This window comes from Dryas octopetala, chromosome 7, assembly GCF_963921425.1.
Source record: "Dryas octopetala chromosome 7, drDryOcto1.1, whole genome shotgun sequence".
Classification (NCBI taxonomy): Eukaryota; Viridiplantae; Streptophyta; class Magnoliopsida; order Rosales; family Rosaceae; genus Dryas; species Dryas octopetala.
Genome location: NC_141372.1, coordinates 8,566,320 through 8,587,173, shown reverse-complemented (window position 1 = coordinate 8,587,173; position 20,854 = coordinate 8,566,320). Strand labels below are relative to the sequence as shown.

At 37.2% G+C, this 20,854-nt stretch overlaps 3 protein-coding genes across 4 annotated transcripts; 1 reads left to right on the top strand and 2 right to left on the bottom strand.

The window, feature by feature from the left end:
- The first annotated feature begins 2,850 nt into the window (after positions 1 to 2,850).
- LOC147279342 (flavonol synthase/flavanone 3-hydroxylase-like) lies at positions 2,851 to 4,614 on the top strand. The gene is made up of 2 exons (XM_086252326.1): positions 2,851 to 3,361; positions 3,818 to 4,614. The coding sequence occupies exons 1-2, from the start codon at positions 2,907 to 2,909 to the stop codon at positions 4,356 to 4,358; spliced, it is 996 nt and encodes a 331-aa protein (XP_086108452.1). The 5' UTR covers positions 2,851 to 2,906; the 3' UTR covers positions 4,359 to 4,614.
- Positions 4,615 to 12,244: 7,630 nt separating this feature from the next.
- Positions 12,245 to 19,086, bottom strand: LOC147279340 (uncharacterized). Of its 2 annotated transcripts, none has more exons than XM_086252347.1 (5): positions 18,525 to 19,086; positions 14,306 to 14,431; positions 13,429 to 13,580; positions 13,089 to 13,143; positions 12,245 to 12,593 (listed from the first exon to the last, which is right to left on the bottom strand). In XM_086252347.1, the coding sequence occupies exons 1-5, from the start codon at positions 19,044 to 19,046 to the stop codon at positions 12,438 to 12,440; spliced, it is 1,011 nt and encodes a 336-aa protein (XP_086108473.1). In that variant the 5' UTR covers positions 19,047 to 19,086; the 3' UTR covers positions 12,245 to 12,437. The 2 variants fall into 2 exon arrangements, with proteins under 2 accessions (XP_086108473.1, XP_086108471.1); XM_086252345.1 differs by having other exon boundaries at positions 12,248 to 12,593; positions 13,089 to 13,231.
- LOC147279341 (S-locus lectin protein kinase family protein) lies at positions 14,839 to 18,269 on the bottom strand. The gene has a single exon (XM_086252344.1). The coding sequence runs from the start codon at positions 17,831 to 17,833 to the stop codon at positions 15,233 to 15,235; it is 2,601 nt and encodes an 866-aa protein (XP_086108470.1). The 5' UTR covers positions 17,834 to 18,269; the 3' UTR covers positions 14,839 to 15,232.
- Positions 19,087 to 20,854: the final 1,768 nt, after the last annotated feature.

Sequence of the window (20,854 nt, the reverse complement as noted above, 5' to 3'; positions counted from 1 at the left end):
TCATTCTCATTCTCATTCCTGTATTTATTTAACCATTGGGAATGAGAATGAGATCTCATTCTTTTGTTTACCAAACTTGGAGGGGAAATGGAATGCATGTGGGACCCACCAAAATAAGGAATCTCATTCCTGATTTTGGGTGAATGAGATTCCTTAGGGGGGTCTGGAATGAAGGAGGGGAATCATAATGAAATTTTCATGTCCAAAATGCCCCCACATTTTTTATGAAAAACAAAAAATACCCTTTATTTTATCATTTAAATCAATATTTAAATGAATATTAAATAGTTGATAGAAATAAATTGTAAAAAATATTAAAATTGTAAATATAAATAGTTAGTAAATGGATTAATAAATAAAAATATTAAATTGTGAATATTAATAAATAAAAATATTAAAATTGTAAAAAATATAATGGATTAATAAATAGTACTAAAATGAATGTTTATCATTTCAAAAATTGTGATTAATAAATAGCATCTAAGAAATATAATGGATGTTGTATAAGAGCATTTTAATAATCAAACTCATTTTGATTCTGATTCCTACTAGTTAGTAAACACGTTTATGGAAATCAACTTTATTTCCATTTTCATTCATGACAGTTAGTAAACACATTAATGAGAATAAATGATTCTGATTCCTTCTCATTTTGATTCATGTTCATTCTGATTCCTGCTTATTCTGATTTTTACTCATTTCGATTCCAGTTTAGTAAACATGCCCTAAAATTATACATTGGTAATAGTGCTAAAGAGACCTCATTCTAGTGGATTTAGATTCTATGCTAATCCCTTATGTTTTAATTTTATACTAATCAATCAAAACTACATATATTATTTTATTGTGTAAGTTCATAATTAGAACCATTCATTTTTTAGATTACCCGTCAAATATCATCTCTATAAAAAATCAACCAAATTAAAAATTATTTAATCACGTAACTGTTTCAAATAAATATACTGGTAACAGTTAGAACTGTCTGTTTATTCAAAAAAAAAAAAATTTGATTCGGTGGCTCCTCTCTGTTCTATTAGTCCCCCACCCCTCCGCCTCCTCTTTGGTGGTTCTCTTCTTCCCACCATCCGGAAAACCCATAATCCTTTCAGAACCTCCTTTATCTAATCTCATTCATATTCCATTATTCCTTCATTATTCAAAAGTAATAAAGAGAAGATTTTTGAACAATATTACAGATCTACTCCTCTGCAATATTACAGATCTAATGTAAGCTTGTTAAGGTGTCTTTTTCTTTTTAACAATTTTTTTTTCTTGAATGATTTCTAAGAAAGATGACCCTTCAGATTCTACCAATTGCTCTATAGTCATCACAGATTAACAAACAGATCTATACTCTTTTTCTGAACTCCAAGAATTTTTTCGAGCTTTATATTTTCTCTTTCTACGACTTTCTTCATGTTCTCTTTTTGTAGCAGTAATGGAGTATTTACAGGACTTTTCTCTAAATTGCTCAAGTTTCTTAATCTGTATTGAAATCGGATTCTATCTCAAAAACTAAAAAATTATCAACCGTATAATCCCTGTGCTCAACGTTTTAGCTAATTCCCCGGAAAATATATAGTGCTTAGAACCATCAGATTTTGGTGGTCAGGTCACTAAAGCAGGGAAGATGAATGGAGGCGATTGCAGAGGAGGAGGGATGGAGAAAGAAGGTGAGGGACAAAATCAAACAAAAAATTCACTTTTTCTGAGCTTATGAGAGTTAACGGTGTTAGTGTGCTCTGTTAGTTGTGGACAGGTGTCATAAAAATAGATAGGAAGGGACAGGAAAAACGGGGACAACAGATCTGAACTCGGAGCGCAACTCCCTAGCCTCCTTCAAGGCCCAGTCCATCCCAGCTTTTTTAATTCATTTGGATCATGCTATACATGTCACATCACCCTATGCCTGCACATATACGCATGTATTGTTAATTTGTCACACCGACACACCATTTTCTTGATAGAGGTTATAATCAAGCTAGGTTAATTAGTCTTACTTATGATTAGTTGTCTGTTAACCTAGTCAATTAGATGAGCTATCTGGTTGTTAGCTTAGTTAGCTTAGTTATAACAGTAAGACTATCTTAATTTGTAATTGTGTTAGTGCATATAAGTTCTGCACATGACTTAATTTGTACGAACATAGTGTACGTTTATAGTCAACATTATCTTCCACCTCACAACTTTGTTATCATTCTTTTCGTGGTTGGGGATGAACAAGTAACACAAACACGTGGCCAAAAAAAAAAAAAACAAGTAACACAAACACACAAGATCGACAAAGTTCTAGAGTCCACCTACCTCCCTTCAGTTGGTTTTCCAACCCCTCAATAATGCGTGAGAGAATCCCAATACCTTTTGTCGATCTTTCAACCTTGCAACGAAAAGAAACTTGCAGCTACCTCCAAAAAGTAAGATCTTTGAAATGTTTTTTTATTTGGAGGGAATTGAATGATATACTTAGCCTAATTCTAATTTTGTCATTGAATTCTACAAATACTTAATTTGGTCCGTCAAATGAAATTATTAAATGATGGGTGTACCTTTTATATCCAAAAAGTAACACTTGCTAGAACTTTTGTAATTTTGTTGCCTAATTAGGTTATGTTTAAATACTTGCATGAGTATTAGAAGCTAAATTAATGATGTAACAGTTCTCACATGTAGTTACCCCTGTCCACAATTTAGAATGATGCACGTGATCACCCCATCTCTTGTGGAATGTTAGATGGGTACAAAAGCAGTAAAGCATAGGTGCACGTTTTTTATGGGTAAACATACCTGCTCTTCCGAATGTTGGTGACAACTATTTAAGCCTTATATATACACCCAATATTAGGCATATGATGAAGGTACCCACATCAAGCCTTGAACAATACTCCAAAAAAGGAATAAAAAACAAAATGGAGGTGGAGAGAGTTCAGGCCTTGGCGTTTGGTGGGCTGGACGAGCTCCCAGCTAAGTTCGTCCGTCCAGCCCACGAGCAGCCCGAGAACAGCAAGGCCTTGGAGGGAGTTGCGGTGCCCGTGATCTCCCTGTCTCAGCCTCACGACGTGGTTGTGAGGGAAGTAGCGGAGGCAGCCACTGAGTGGGGCTTCTTTCTCATCACTGACCATGGTATCCCAGAGGCTTTGATTCAGCAGCTACAGAAGGTGGGCAAGGAGTTCTTTGAGCTCCCACAGGAGGAGAAAGAGGCCTATGCAAATGACCCAGCTAGTGGGAGGTTTGATGGGTATGGTACTAAGATGACCAAGAACCATGATGAGAAGGTTGAGTGGATTGACTATTTTTTTCATCTCACTGCCCCTCCATCTAAGGTCAACTATGATATCTGGCCAAAGAATCCTCCATCTTACAGGTACCTAGCTAATAATAACAATATTCCACATGCATATGTACATTTATGATAGAGCTAGAGGTGCATGGTATATATATATTGTGTTTGATGAAGTTTTCTCTGTTTGATTGCTTCATTCTGATATATGCCATATTTGCAGCCTGCAATGTCTGCATTTTCTTGGTGTTAATTAAGGTAGGACTGTGTGGGAGGCTTAAGAAAGTCAAAAGTATTTGGCACTTGGGATATTTTGAATGCCCTTAATTCGTTGGGATGTTGGGTTATGTTCTTAATTGTTCACGCAGAATATTCATTCATCCAAGTTTATTTCGTCAACAGTTTCACATGGTTTAGTATCAGAGTGAACAATTTATGTATTTCTCCACATTTCATTCTAAGATTTGGTTTGAACGTACTGCTGCACCATGCATCCCTTTAATTTGAAGAGTCTCAAAGATTTGTGTGACATGCACGCAGGGAAGTGAACGAGAAATACAACGAGGAAATGTTAAGAGTAACAGACAAGCTGTTGGAGTTGCTCTCAGAAGGTCTAGGCCTGGAAAGGAAGGTACTGAAATCCCATGTGGGAGGTGAGGAAGTAGAATTGGAAATGAAAATAAACATGTATCCACCATGCCCTCAGCCCCAACTGGCCCTTGGAGTTGAACCTCACACTGACATGTCCGCCATCACTTTACTAGTCTCCAACGATGTTCCGGGCCTTCAGCTGTGGAAAGATGGCAACTGGGTCGCCGTCAATTACCTCCCAAACGCACTCTTTGTTCACATTGGTGACCAAATGGAGGTCTTGAGCAATGGCAAGTACAAGAGTGTTCTCCACAGAAGCTTGGTGAACAAGGAACGCACACGCATGTCGTGGGCTGTGTTCATCGCGCCTCCACATGAGGCAGTGATTGGGCCTCTGCCGGAGCTCCTGGACCAGAAAAACCCCGCCAAGTATTCGACCAAGACATATGCTGAGTACCGCTACCGGAAATTCAATAAGCTCCCACAGTAGGAGTTTCTTTCATTTTTGTTGGGTATTAATTATTTATTATCCTTCAAATTAAGTAATTTCTTCAAAGAATATTCATGGCGCATTCTTTGAATCTCTGAACGTGGTACTTGCATCTGAAGAGGGTCTCCACAAATTAAGTCATATGTATTCTTAGTGTATTAATGTTCCATGGATGATCACATTTGAATTGTTACAAAATTTGATTACCATCACACTTGCAGAAGATGTTTAATTAACATGAGCCGCAATTCAACAACTTTGCAAAAGGAAAGAATCGAGTCCAAGCAATTTTATAATAACCACATAGAAAACAAAAATTTGCAGAAGAATTAACATGCCCATGTATACTAGCTAAAAAAATGACAGAAAAAGAGAGGATAACCGATAACCCACATGGGTGGCCCAGTGCTAGGGTGAGCCGTAAACTCAGATGTCCAAAGTTTGAATACTTAAAACGTGTAGTTTGTAGGTGATGGTCACCGAGAAGGGGAATTGGCTGTAAGTGATTGTAATTATCACTCACGAGTCACAATTAGTCCTTAGGCCATCCACAGTGGTGAGAGTGAGAGTGAGAGTAAGACATAGCCTGAAAAGTGATTTTTTGGCCTGAAAAGTGATTTTTTGTCCTGAGAGTGAGAGTGATATGTGCTGAAGCTACAGTGGTGCTGAGAGTAAGAGCTGAGAGTAATGTAATTGTATATAATTAAATTAAGCCTAAGTTAGATTAAGTTATAGTTAAGTTATAATTTATAGTTTAAATATTTATAAAAATTATACCATTAGTTTTATTTTAAAGAGATCTTTAATATAAGGTCAATATTGACTATATTTGAAATTATAATTTTATTACCTAAAATATAAATTCTATATTTTGTCTCCACCAATACCTTTATTTCATTTCACCAACATAAAACAAGAAAATTTAAGACAAACATAAATAAACATAAACAAATAAAACAAAAAACAATCACAAACAAACACAAACAAACACAAAACGACAGCCACAAACACAAACACAAACACAAACACAAACACAAACACAAACAAACACACAATGGTATTGGAGACATCTTCAACATTTCGGCGTTCATCGCCGGCGTCGGCCTCGTGCTTGGCCACGACTTCCTTCTCGCGTCCAAAGGTGCTGGACCAAATCATTCTTCAGTTGCCGGTGGAGTGTTGTTGACCGTATCAACCTAACCCGAGAAAGCCGTTGCTCTAAAAGAATTGGCTGATAACTTTGGCCTCCATCATATGGTTCAGTGTCATACCGTGCCACAGCCCGGGAGATTCTTTCCTGAACGTGGTCAATGTCATCGTCCGATTCATCGTCCTCGTTCTCTGGACGCTCGTCCTCAATGATCATGTTGTGCAAAATTATGCATGTCTTCATAATATAGCCCAGATCATTGACATTCCATCCTCTGGCGGGCTTTTTTAGAATCTCCCATCTAGCCCTCAGAATCCCGAACGCCCTCTCGACATCTTTCCGGTAGGACTCTTGATATCTTGCAAATAGCTGACTTGCCTCTCCTACCGGATTCGTTATTGTTTGTATAAGCGTGGCCCATTTGGGATAGATCCGATCCACTAGATAATACCCCATTGTGTACTCATTGCCATTAACCTTATACTTGATCTGATGGTTTCGCATCTGCTCCTCATCATCAAAAAGGTGTGAGCCATCCAATACGTTGATGTCATTGTTGCTCCCTGGAAAACCAAAATTGGCATGCCAAATCCACGTGTCGTACCCGGCAACGGCCTCTAATATCACAGTTGGGGTGTGATAATGGCCTTGATATGCCCCTTGTTGTCCTACTGGGCAATTTTTCCATTCCCAATGCATGCAATCCAGACTCCCTAGCATACCTGGGAATCCTCTTTTTTTAGCCTTACGCAATAGGCGTTGGAGATCAGCCACTGTTGGTGTGCGGAGGTATTCCGCTCCGTACACCTCCGGAATAACTCTTATGAACTTCTTGAATGACTCCAGCACTGTGGTTTGGGCAATTTGGAAGCCCTCGTCTGGGGCATCAGCCGAGTACCCAGCGGAGAGCATTCTCATGACCGAAGTCAGCTTTTGCTCTGGCGTACAGCCCCATCTTCCAGTAGCGTCTTGTCTTTGTTGGAAGTAGACATCTTTGTTGCACACATCTTGCATCATCTTTAAGAATAGTGATTTCTTCATCCGATAGCGTCGTCGGAACATCTCTTCAGTATATCTTGCTCCAGGGTCGAAATAGTTGCTCATAATAAGACCATGGCCTAGTTGTCGGTCTCGAGGGATATATCGTCGTGGTTGGGATGTGCCTCCATGTATTGGCCTTCTTTCACTTCGTTGTGTATGTCGTCGGTAAGCAGCCATGGCACACGCCGTGATATTTGCGAGCTGGTCATCGTACATGTCTAGTTGTGCCTGAAACATCTCTTCATCTGAATCATAATTGTGGGGGGTAGACATCCTGAAGCAAAGTGTAAACGAATTTTCTGCAATTACTAAGCAGGGTGAATTGGTGAAGGCACGACATGGTGAAATTTATAGACTAGGTGTGATAATGTAAACGAATCAAAATCTTATCATCTTGGAAAATTAAACGAATCAGAATCTTATCATCTTGGAAAGTTAAACGAATCAAAATCTTATCATCAGTCATAACAGGCTATCTTATCATCTTGGAAAGTTAAACGAATCAGAATCTTATCATCTTGGAAAGTTAAACGAATCAAAATCTTATCATCAGTCATAACAGGCTATCTTATCATCTTGGAAAAGTAAAGGAATCCGTGACATATTTAATAATAGGGTATTTTATTTTAATTCATAATAAAATGCATACATAAAGTACACGACAGAAATAGTTGGAAAAACAATGACACGTCAGTCATATTGTGAAAAGTCAGTGTTGGGGAAGTACCCTCCCGAGCTTGACGTGCCCTGATTGGCCTCGTTAGCAGCACTTGCCCTCCACCTCGCCAAAACCTCACGCTGTTGTGCCTCCCAAAACGCTCGTTGTTCTCCGTGCATGTTGGTGAGGTCCTTGCCCATGACCTCATAATCTTGCTGCTTTTGTTTGAAATCGGTGTGCTCTTTGATCAATCGGTCGCGTGAAGCAGCTATGTCCTTCTGCCCGTGGCAAAGAAACCTGATACTATCGGCAAGGTCATCATCATTAGTATCAACTTGTTTGGCCCTCTTGGAGTTGTTTCTACCAGGTGGCCTCGGGCGACTACCGCTAAGTGGTTGAAAGGCCGGGGCATCCTCATCCGCGCTCAATTGAACCGCTTCAGCTTCGGTATCGGCATCAGTGGGGGTGTCGGTTTGTGCATGTTGCCACTTCACAAAGTGTTGCATCTTAGCAAAACAATGGTGCCAAGCAAAAGGACGGTTTTTCGGGTTTGTTGCTTGGTATCGTGCGTTGGCAAAGGTCACCTAGTAATATGAAAACAAATTAATGAATTATAAATGGTACTCAAATATTTGAATTTAATTATCACAAATATTTGAGTTTAACTAGCAAAAATAAAGTATACACAATCTCAAATATAGTACACACATATTGATCAAACATAAATATGTTAATTTAATTAACAAAAATATTTGAGTTTAACTAGCACAAATAAAGTATACACAATCTCAAATATAGTACACACATATTGATCAAACATAAATATGTGAATTTAATTAACAAAAATATTTGAGTTTAACTAGCACAAATAAAGTATACACAATTTAAAATAAAGTACACACATATTAATCAAACATAAATATGTGAATTTAATTAACAAAAATATTTGAGTTTAACTAGCACAAATAAAGTATACACAATCTCAAATATAGTACACACATATTGATCAAACATAAATATGTGAATTTAATTAACAAAAATATTTGAGTTTAACTAGCACAAATAAAGTATACACAATTTAAAATAAAGTACACACATATTAATCAAACATAAATATGTGAATTTAATTAACAAAAATATTTGAGTTTAACTAGCACAAATAAAGTATACACAATCTCAAATATAGTACACACATATTGATCAAACATAAATATGTGAATTTAATTAACAAAAATATTTGAGTTTAACTAGCACAAATAAAGTATACACAATTTAAAATAAAGTACACACATATTAATCAAACATAAATATGTGAATTTAATTAACAAAAATATTTGAGTTTAACTAGCACAAATAAAGTATACACAATCTCAAATATAGTACACACATATTGATCAAACATAAATATGTGAATTTAATTAACAAAAATATTTGAGTTTAACTAGCACAAATAAAGTATACACAATTTAAAATAAAGTACACACATATTAATCAAACATAAATATGTGAATTTAATTAATAAAAATATTTGAGTTTAACTAGCAAAAATAAAGTATACACAATTTAAAATAGAGTACACACATATTAATCAAACATAAATATGTGAATTTAATTAACAAAAATATTTGAGTTTAATTAGCAAAACTCACCGTATCAATTTGATTTTGCCCGCTAGTGCGTGATCGTTCGGCCGCCAAGATACATTTATGATATTTCGAGGTGGCTTGCCCTATTTTCTTGAAGTGAGCCATGACCGCCCCAATTTGTCGCCCATTCCTCACGGCGAGAGGACATTTCCGAATAAATTGATCGTACACTTTATTCCAAAATTCCATGTTTCTTTGATTGGATCCGATTTCACAATCTTCCGAATTTTCCATCCAAGCTTCAACAAGCGCTACCTCTTCTTCAATGGACCAATTCTTTTTCCTTGAATTTTCCATGATTGGAAAAAAAGAATTTTCTAGGAAGAGTGAGGTGATTTGAATAGATTGATAAAATGAATGAATTGGATAGATAGATGTGTGAAAAAATGAAGTGTGAATGCTCAATTTATAGGAAAAATGATGAAATAGCCGTTATAAATTTTTCAGAATTTTTAAATATTTTTTCGAATTTTTTTGGTATTTTTTTGGTATTTTTAATTGCATTATAACGGTCAATTAATTCTAGCCGTTGATCTCCAACGGATACACTCATCTGAGCCTCCAGACGCTGCCACGTGTTGCAGCCTTCTTTATTTTTTTTTTTTTTTAATTGAAACCGGGCTTAAAAAGAGGACCGTTGATCTGCAACGGGCAAGTGATCTGGGCCAACGGTGTGAAGCAAGCGCGCGTGTGGGCGAGTGGGAGGCAGCACCTGCGATGAACAGTGGCGTGTCGGCCACTTGAATCCCTCCCTCAGAAGTACTAATATGCCCCTGTCAATAATTAAAATTCCGGACCGTGCCTCAGCTTTTTGAATTTGTCAAAAGTCCTTTTTCGTCTTTTCCATTCCGGTGCTTTATTGGGTGAACAGTGCTTGTCGGCCACTGTTTTCTCTCCCTCCGCAAGTACAAAAATACCCCTGCCAATAACGAAAATTCCGGACTGTGCTGAAGGGTTTTAATTCTTCTCTCTGCCCTTTTTCGTCTTTTCGATTTCGGTGGGACCCACTGTGATAAAAAACTCACACACTCTCACTCTCAACCAGATCCTCTCCTCACCCTCAACTCTAACCCTCACTCACCCTCACTCTCATTATTCCGGCCCATTGTAGCAAAATTAGACCTTCCAATCACCCTCACTCTCACTCTCAATATCATTGCTGTGGAAGGCCTTAGGCCACAGTGGTGAGGGCCAGACTCATTTAAGGGCTATGTTTGGCTATCACAGGCCTTCTACAGTGGTGAGGGCCAGACTCATTTAAGAGCTATGTTTGGCTATCACATGGCTCCTCAGGCTATCATAATGATGAGAGTGAATGATGAGCGTGTAAGTATAAGATTGGTCTGAAATGCTGAATAGTGGACAGAAAAAATTGAGAGCGAGAGCAATTAAATTGAGAGTGTTCGAGATTCCGGTTAAGAGTGGGAGCAAAAATCTAGTGGGGCTCACCCACTTGTGTGTGAATTGGAGTGTTGTTGAGATAGCGAGTTGGATTTGGCGAAATGATCGGATGGTCCTCTTGCTTTAAATCTGGGTGGGTATATTTGTGTTGGAATTAGATTAATTGGTTGGGGTTATTAAAGGAAAGTTGGGAAGAATTTAAAAACTAGCTGAAAGGGTGGGGCCATATTCATTCCGGACAATCAGACATCATTGTCAATCAATTTTCTTGTGAAGTGCATTGCTCCCCTTTGATTTGTTTTTTTTTTTTTTATTCATAGATCCACATCCACTCAATGCGGCTATGGAATTGTTTTTTTTTTTTGTTTTTTTTTTATATATTTACAAACAAGTATTATAAAAAAAATTTTATTAATAAGTCATAACATATAATTTTTTTTATTCATAAATTCAAATTTCTAATCTATTTATTTTTAAGTCACAAAAACTCTTTTTAAGCCACAATTAAAAAAAATCAAGTATAGAGCATTCAAGACAATTCTAAGTAAAGCATACCCAAGTTTTAGTTTTAGTTTTTTTTTTTTAATTTTTTTGAGAGTTTAGAGTTTATAGTATAGTCTTTAAAATTTAAGGCTAAAGCCCTAAAACCCTAAATATGAACTCAAAAATTCTAAACTCTAAATGCTTAAATCTTAAAACAATATTACATCATTTAATAAAGTGTAATTTTTATTGTTGTTAATTTTATGTACTCGTTCTAGTCTTTAGTTGATAGTGTGGTTTCAATTCTTTTATATTTTTGTCGTCGTTCATATTATGAAATACAATGAATTGTGTTGTTTTACCATTTTTATGCATTTTAAATATTAAAAAATATCAAACAACTTGAAAGACTGTTGGTGGAGAAAAAATATAGAATTTATAATTTGGGTCATAAAATTATAAACCCAAATTTATTCAATATTGACCTTATATTAAAGATATCTTTAAAGTTAAACTAATGGTATAATTTTTATAAATATTTAAGTTATAAATTATCACTTAATCTAAATTAAGCTTAATTTAATTAGATACAATTGTATTACTCTCAGCACCACTACAGTTTCAGCACATATGACTATCACTCTCATATTACAAAATCATTTTTTAGATCATAAAATCACTTTTCAAGCCATGTATTACTTTCACTCTCACCCTCACCACTGTGGACAGACTCATCCTTTTGTAGTGAGCCGAAAAATTGAGAGTGATCCCATTTGATAGCAAAAGGTGAGACCCATGCATGGGTTTGAGTGAGAGCAATAAAAGCTTAGTGCAATAGGGGTGGGGACCACCCACGTGGGAAAAAAAGTCAGCTTTGTTTCTAGCGTGAGTGGACGACAAGCCTGGGCTCGCGTGACAGGAGGAAGACAAGACACGCCTGGGCATCCACGTGGCCTTGACACACAGTCCGGATCTGTTGATCGTTGCGGATCAACAGTCCAGATCAATGGACCGTTGCAATTTTTTGAATTTTTTTGAATTTCAAATAGCTGCTCTCTGCTGGGTGATGTGGCGTGATCTGGACCAGAGAAATAATGTGTTCGTTGTTCATCTAACGGCTCACAAAATTTATCCGTTAAAATATAATATAAAGTCCATAAAAAATCTGAAAAATTTGGAAAAAATCACAAAAAATTTCTACCCTATATTTTCACTCACCAAGCTATCTTTTGCATACTAACTTGTTGTAGAAAATTTTCTTTTCAATCATGGTAAATCCAAGAAGGAAGAGTTGGTCTAATGAGATAGAGGTAGCTCTAATTGTAGCTTGGACGCAATACTCTGAAAATTATGAAATCGACTTTATTTTTTTGTATTTTAAACATTAAAAAATAGCAAACAACTTGAAAGACAATTTGGTGGGAGAAAATATAAAGATAATAATTTGGGTAATCAAATAAAATATTCAAATATATTAAATATTGACCTTATATTAAAGTTCTCTTTAAATAGAATCAATGGTATAATTTTTATAAATATTTAAGTTATAAATTATATATAACTTAACCATTACTTAATCTCAATTAGGCTTAATTTAATTAGGTACACAGATATGACTCTACTTTCAGTACCACAGCAGCAGCAACTTCAGCACATATATAACTATCACTCTCAAATCACAAAATCACTTTTCAGACCAGTTAAGACCCATGTATGGCTATCACACTCACTGGAGGGCTTTGCTTAAGTTCTGTGCCAAACCATGGTGGCCCATCTTTCCATATCCTCGCTTGCTTCCCATACTCTGCTTTCTGTTTCCCAGTCCCATATGTTCTTGAATTTGGAGTCTCTACCTCCTGAATTAAATTTATTGCACATGTAAGCCACCAAACAAATCAAACACAATTTTGGAAAGATGGTTTTAATTTTGGCCATGAATTTCTAAAAAGTTTAGGACTCTAAAAGTACCGAAATGATAAACTTATTATTCAGGATAACAATGGAAAAAGAAATATATTCCACTCGCATTTGTTCCCAACACACCAAAAAACCTAAAAATTGTTATGAACTCATCACTATTTTGCCCATACATATTTCTCAAGACACAAACTCCCAGCACGCTAGACAACTCCTGCCTTTGTAGCGCAATACTGACAAATCTTGCTTCTAGCGAATCCCAGAATACTAGGGAAATATCTCGTGCAAAAAGATATAAATTATCATACGATTATCCCAGGTGAAAAAGTTTGTCATATCAAAATTCAAAAACAATTTAAAGTATAGAATCTTGGATATTGTATGGGGAAATGAGTTAAGGAAATTCACTACTGAGATAATTACAGATGGCATACCTCCATGGAGAAAGACAATAGGTGCTTCTGACTCATTAACTTGCAGAGGAAGAGACTGTTTCATGACCAAAAGTGCTGTTTCAATATCAAGAAAGCCTACTTCCACCATCCTCTTCAAAACTCTGGCTTGGAAAGTTTTTCCTCTATGACATAGTAACAGTTTGCTTTGAAAAGTATTTATTTAATTTGGAAATAAGCCCGAAAATAAATACTGGATGGAGGACAAATCACAAAGCGCAAAAATATGCTAAACTAAGTATACAATTCTGGAATCACCAGAGGTGGTAGCACAGCTAAAAATGAAAAAGGAACTAATTCGACAATAGTAGCACTCACAAACCTGGAAGGATCCCTGAGTGGCGATCGAAGTTCTGGGGCAGGTATGAGCCCAGCAAGCATTGCAGACTCCCCCAAACTTAGAAGAGATGAATGCTTCCCAAAATAGAATGTTGATGCGGATTCAACACCATAAATTCCATGTCCCCAGTATATCTGTCATACACCCTACCTCTGTTAGACACTTGTATATTGATTCTGGACAAAATTAAAGAGGAGGCTACTGATATTGGCATAACTTTTTAGATTCTTATGCTCCACAATACATATCTATACTATACATCGAAATATTACATACACACATATATGTCTAATGAGGTCTCTTGCACATCCGCAACTAGTAATCCCTGAAAGGTGCAGATCATTTTAATGCACATGCCACTCATCAGGATAAATCCCTGGGGTGGCCATTGGTGACCAAAAGGTTGAAGTGAGATTCAAAGTAGACACACAACACTTTCTATCATGCCAAACCCTTTCTGTCATGCTCCACAACTCGAGTTTATTAAAATCCATGAATACATAGAAATTGAGTTCAATAAGTAGCAACACGGGCACCAAGAAATTAATTTTTAGAAGTTTTAAGGAGAAACAAATAATGGTACAGCTAATGTAAAGAAACCACCTTAGTTTAACAGTTATACATGATTAAAATACAATCAGAAAAATTAATCATCCAGACTGAATATACCATTTCTACTTAAAACTCTTTGATTCTCATATGAGGAGGGGAGGGATTGATTCTACATGCGTGAGTTTGAACACAATTAATGAGAAATGCCATCCTGGAAGGATAACTAATCTTGTATATTGTATAATTGCGGATAAAGATATTAAACACAAATAAGTTCACTGATCTGATAACCAGAAGTATACTTGACCTTGCTCATATAGCAGCTCAATATTTCCCCTTTTAACATTGTCCTCTCCAATGCTAGTGACAACACCATCTCAACCATTTTTCTTGAGAGTGTGCGTTCATTTTTAAGGAAAGTATTTTTCACCAGCTGTCATGTGGGATTAAAACAGTAAGAATAAACAGAATCATAATCGAGAAGGTGATAGAAACAGTTACATAGATATTCATAATTAAACTGAATACTAAACAGCAAATGAATTCTTACTAGTTAAAGAAGGTATTCAATCAGAACCAACAAAGAGAAAAGAAATCCTTTTATGATATCAAATGTAAAACAAATTAAGAGTCACTTTATACTCTTCATAGAATGTATCACAAAGGGGAGCAGAGGAAAGATGAACTTTGCTAATAGAAAATATAGTAGCATGCATAAACTAGCAGGAATAATATCTCAGGCACAATATTGCTTAGAAACAAAAGGTAAAACTGCAAGCACACAGGTGGGGAAAAGACAACTGACGCAAAGGAAATTGTCAAATCATGCCCTTATATGATAACTTTGCTAAAGTTTAAAACGACAATGAACATCTCATCACAGGGAGCCTCCAGATACATGCATTCCGTGGCCACCCACAACAAACACCTTAACCACATCAGTGGAAACCTCTCACCCGCTAATACAATAGACCTACAAATGAGAAGCTAAATAATACCATATACGGAAAAGTAATATGAAAGCTACACTTAATTTCCATACAATTAAGTCTTGTCACTTACTCAAAATAACTCTTCAAATTACAGCCAATCAATACACCTTGAGCCTTGTGCAAAGATGTAAAAATTATACAGTTGATTCCAATACAGAATGAAAACGATTTAAAATCCAAAATCCCATACATTTAATTCCAACTCACGATTAACTATACACAAGCTGTTCAACTACTCAGCACTATCTTGGACCTGAAATCTGCTGTGAAGAGATGTAGGAAAAGCAAGTACGCGAGTCAATTGTTGTCCCTGTAGGAGAAGCATTTGCTTCTGGATACAACACTCCATTTTGCTCAGTTTCCTCTTCTATCATGGAAGCCTCAGTAAATCGACGTCCAATAAAGCGCAAGAAATTCAATGATTCCAAATTTGGCTTACCCAAAGGAATCCCACCTTCCAGCATGCCAACAATAGTATTCATATTTGGCCTAAGTGCTGGTTCCTCGTGAACACAACACAACGCGACACGCACAAATTTCTCCACCTCTTCGCTTGTCACTCGTCGCTCCAGTCTCAGGTCAACAAGCTCCAAGTACCTCCCTTGCTCATGCATCTCTAGTGCAAAAAGTGGAAAATAAACAAGTACTGACCCAGATGATGATGATGAGTGACCATCACTGCTGCTACTGTCATTCATGTTGTGGCTTTGCAGTCGTAATGTATTTTTCCTTCCACTCACAAGTTCAAGCAATACCATTCCATAACTATAGACATCAGTTTTTTCTGAGATTGCAGAGTTAGTTAGCCATTCTGGTGCAAGATAGCCACGTGTGCCTCTCATAGTTGTAAAAAGACCGGACTGTTCAGGACCTAGAAGCTTTGAAAGGCCAAAATCTGAGATCTTTGTCTGAAAGTGATCATGCAAGAGAATGTTCTCTGGCTTGACGTCGCAATGGATTATCTTCTGTTCACACCCACTGTGCAAGTATGCAAGCCCACGTGCTGTCCCTAGTGCTATATCAAGCCTCTCTTGCCATTCTAAGACTGGTCCACTACCAAAAAGAGTCCGGTCAAGTGAGCCACGATTCATATACTCATAAACCAAAAGGCGTTGCCTTCCTTGGGCACAAAACCCTTTTAGTTTGACCAAATTGGCATGGTGAATATTACCAATTATTGCAATCTCAGTGCAGAATTCTTTTCTCCCTTGAACACCTAAATTTGCTATCTTCTTTACAGCCACAACAGTTTTATCACATAGAGTACCCTTATATACAGAACCAAACCCACCTGACCCAATCAGGGTCTTAAAATTATCTGTCGCCACTTCAAGTTCTTCATGATCAAACCTCTTAGGTAAACCCGGGATGTAGAAGGCATCCATATCTCCTGAAGAATGTGAGCCTAAATGCCCTAATTTTATCTCTCTTTTCTTTGACAGCCTCCGTCTTCCCCACAAGAGGAAACCTAGAGCTACCAACAGAAAGAACCCAGTGAATGGCAAAAGCACCAGAGCAGCTACAGGAAAGTTTCTTCTTTGATTACTGGGATTGTTACTATTGTTGACGTTTGTTGGGGTAGATCCAACAAGAGCTTTGATGTAGCCCAACAGGTCATTGTCAACTGTATTACTCGATATAATGGAACCCAACTCATCTTCAAGCACATAGCAAAAACCAGTTGAATTTTGAAAGAAAATCCCCAAGCAAGAGCAGTCACTTGAGCAGAAATCTTGACAGATTGACAAATTAACACCATATTTTACAGGCTTAGAGAAAACATTGGCAAAATAATCCATACCATAGCCAAGCCTCATATAGGAAATGGCTGATGAATTCAACTGACTACCATTATTGGTTGAGTTACAAGGAGATGGCAAAGAATAAGGACTACTTGGCAAACAACCACCAGTATCTTGGGAACCTGCATGGAAGCTGGATGGACATGAACAAATAGGGGGAGTGGATGCACTGTGGCCAGGACACAAACCAATTTGGCCGCAAACAAATGGAATTCGACAACTATCAACTGGACCCACAAATTCCTGCTTCCAGTCAGTACCAGTCAAACTTCTGACAAAAAACTGGCCAGAGGAATCCAACTGGGCAATTCGAAAGTTGGAAGGTGACAAGAGAACCTGAATTACGACCACTGTTCCATTATGACCAAGCAGATGAAGACCTGTTCTGTTAATAGCCATATATTCCACCATAGAATTTGAGATTGTATAAGCGTTTGTAGCCATTGACAATTTCCAATACGTCTGTCCATGCCATTGCAGTATCGCATCAGAATCACTTATTACAAGCCTGTAATCACCAGTTGAAAAATTTGATAGAGTATTGGACAGAAATGACCAGACCGGTAAGTGTTGTCCAATCACAATTGTGTCTGTTGGGTAGTGAAAACTTTCCCAAAGAGAACCATTGAATTGATCAAGAAGGATAAGATTCCCCATTTCAGTAAGCAATAATGCATACACCGATGACTCCAATGGTGGAGTTGACCATACGAGATTACCATCATCATCTGAAATGCTAATTCCTTTAACCGTAAGATTCATCTTACCAGAACTTGAGATGGAAGCATTACGATTAGCAGACCAGATGATGGTGTTGGATACCACATGGATGACACACAAGTAGAAGTTGGGTTGTCCAGCGCCAGGATTGACAATAGCAGCTTTAAATGTATCATTTCGAGAGGACAAGAAGGCACCAGCATTGTCAATGAAATGAAGGTTTGTAGCAGAAAAATTCGGGTATATGAACTCTGAGAAAGAAACACCAGAGACGAGAACAGACAGTAAGAAGAAAATAGTTAGGATGAACAAGGACCCCATGCACGGGTTTGATGGAATGAACAACAAAAACAAGTGAAGGGTTTGACAATGGGGTGTATTGGTGAGGCTGGAATTGGTCTGCTTTGGTTATCTCCATTTCTTTTCTCCAATTCTGCTTCTGGGTTTAAGTTGGCGTTGACTCTCTCTCTCTCTCTCTCCCCCCACCAACTTGTGCCTAATTGGTGGACAAAGTAGATGTAAATCGTTTATTCGGTGCTAACATCAGCTGGGGTGGCAATATATTAAAATCTCACTGCCGGTCAAACCTGAGCAAGTCCTTATCTAAGAGAAGAAGATTGGTGTGTCGTGCATTAACACCATTTTATATCCTTTGCCATCTATTTCTCTAAATACTAAACCACACAATTATCATTCCAACTCTATATTATATACCATTCTTTAACAAAATTACGCATGCCATTCTAAGCTGTAAAGATTTCAGTGCCAGTGAGACACCAGAAAGCCACTTTTTTTTTTTTTAATTCTAACATAATTGTCCTCCATAGAACTACAGCACTTTTTTACATTAAGTTCTTCACTTTCACATATTTTATTCTCAATCATTCATCATACTCTATTTAAATATACCTTCACTCCATACTAAAGAACCATTTTTCTAAACAAGTAAAATCAAACAAAAAAGATACTCGTTTGAGCAAAACATCAAACAAATGGTGCGCGTGAAATGTACCTGCTGGGTGATGGTGCTGCCACCCCCAAGAGACGAAAACGACACCACAGCACGAGCAATCCCAACTGGGTCAATCCCAAAATGCCTAAAAAATCTTCTATCCTCGTAAGTAACAATGGCTTGCCACACGTGCGAGGGATAGGCACTGGTTCTGGCTTCAGCTTCCGAAGCAAAAGCCACAAGACCGTGCCACCGGCGAGGAAAATCGGGCAATAGGACGCCGGAGAAGATTCTGAGGCAAAGAAGGACCAAAGAGAATGCGAAGAGAACGAAGATTTCGAGGACGAATTGGGTCTCGGAGGGGGTTGGAGTTGGAGAGGAGCTGTGTGAGCGTGGGAGGAATGAGTGGACTCGTCCGTAGAATGAGTTAAAGCGAGTTGGAGGTTGAAGAGTGAAGTAGAGGAGATGTGGATTGGGGAATGGAATTGGGTTTGTGTTGGATTGCTTTTTTCGGTGATTGGAGTTCAGAAATTGGAATGGTTTGGTTGAGAGGTGAAGACGATGAGTGAAGTTCAAGGTCATGTTCGGGTCAATTGGGTGCTCTGGTTCATCGGTTCGGTTATACAGTTAAAAACAACAGTCCCTAAATTATATTTCTTAGTTCTTTTTAAGGGAGAATTTCTTTGGAGTCTTACTTTTACATTTTACCGGCTAAAGTTTTATGAATTTTAGAATTTTAACTAAACTCGAATAATATTATAACTATTTTACGTCACATAATATTTATCCATTAGTTTTTATTTTTTTTAACGCATACCAGGCACCGAGTGCTTAGCGATCATTATCGAGTGTTCATCAATGCATTTTTGCTTCTTCTTCGAGCCCTCGACACTAGTTTATCAACTTTATATTAGGTTTTGACTATGCGCCTAAAATCTCATAGTTAAAACATAACATACAGTCTCCACAAATCTCATTCTAAGGAGAGTATGCGGTGAATTCGTATCATATACCCTAAAAAATGAGTGGAGGAAGCAGTGATGAGAAACAGTTTAAAAAACATAAAAAAAATGATGACGTATTTCTTATTGTCGGACATGGTAGTGGTCAATGACTTCATTTAGAAAAAACAAGTTCATAAAGTTTCAGTCCAAATAAGAAGAGGGCTGATATTTGCACACCTTTTTTTTTTTTTTGCACACTTTTTTTCTTTTTTTTTTTCCTACACACCCCACACACTTATCTCAAATTCAAAACCTCTCAACACACACTCAACCATTACCAAAATACCCTCATTTCATTACACACCTCATCCTTCTCTGTCAACACATACCCCTATCATCTTTCACAAGCTCTCCCTTTCTCTGTCAACACACATGCACCACCACCCTGCACTAGGCAGCATCACCCCGCACCTCTCTCTCTCTCTCTCTCTCTCTCTCTCTCTCTCTCTCTCTCTCTCTCCTCTTGCCTAAGCGGACAGCAAAAAAGGTTTTGTTCGGCAGTTACCTGCCGAACGAAACCGACGGGTTCGACACTAGTCTGCCGAACCACCTACAACCCTTTTTTTTTTTTGCTGTCTACTTAGGCAAGAGGAGAGAGGAAAAGAGAGAGAGAGAGAGAGAGAGAGAGAGGAAAGAAGAATGTGGTAGTGGTGGTGACTGTTTTGGCTTAGGTAGGGGGAAGAAGAAGGTGGTGGTGGTGGCTATTTTGGTGGTGCTATGGTGGTTGCTGTTTTGGTGGTGCTGTGGTGGTGGTGCATGCGGAGAGAGAGAAGGAAGAAAATGGTCAATGGTGGCTCGAGTATGGGGAAAAAGAAGAAGAAACAAAAAAAAAAAATAGAGGAAGAGGGTGTGAACGAGAGAAAAAAGAGAGGGAAAGAGAGGAAGGGTTGTATGGTCTTTTTCTTTTTAATAGGGGTGTGCAAAAAAAAAAAAAAAGTGTGCAAATAGTAGCTCTCAATAAGAAACGTAATAAGAACTAAACTTTAATTTTATATCTTTTTATGGAAAAAAAGATTTTGCTCTTTGGTCAATATGGTTTCAAATTTCACATTTGGTTTGTGTTTTATATTGTTTGCAATGTTAGAACATTTTACACCCAACATGAAAAAAAATTTCAAATCGAAATTTAATGACTTGTTTAAACTCACGAGTTTTTCTCAAAAGTGACCAAAAATTGTGTATGTAACCTTAAATTTGATTTTTAAATCAAAAAAAAAAAAAACTCAAACCTAAAGTTCAAACTCTAAAAAATTGTGAGCCTCAATTTCCTTAGCAAATAAATACAAGAGTGAAAATTAAAATTAGTTTTGAAAACCCATAAGATGGTTTTTCAATCCCCCAACAAAATTTTTCTTGAAAACAAATGAATAACTTATCCCCAAATTG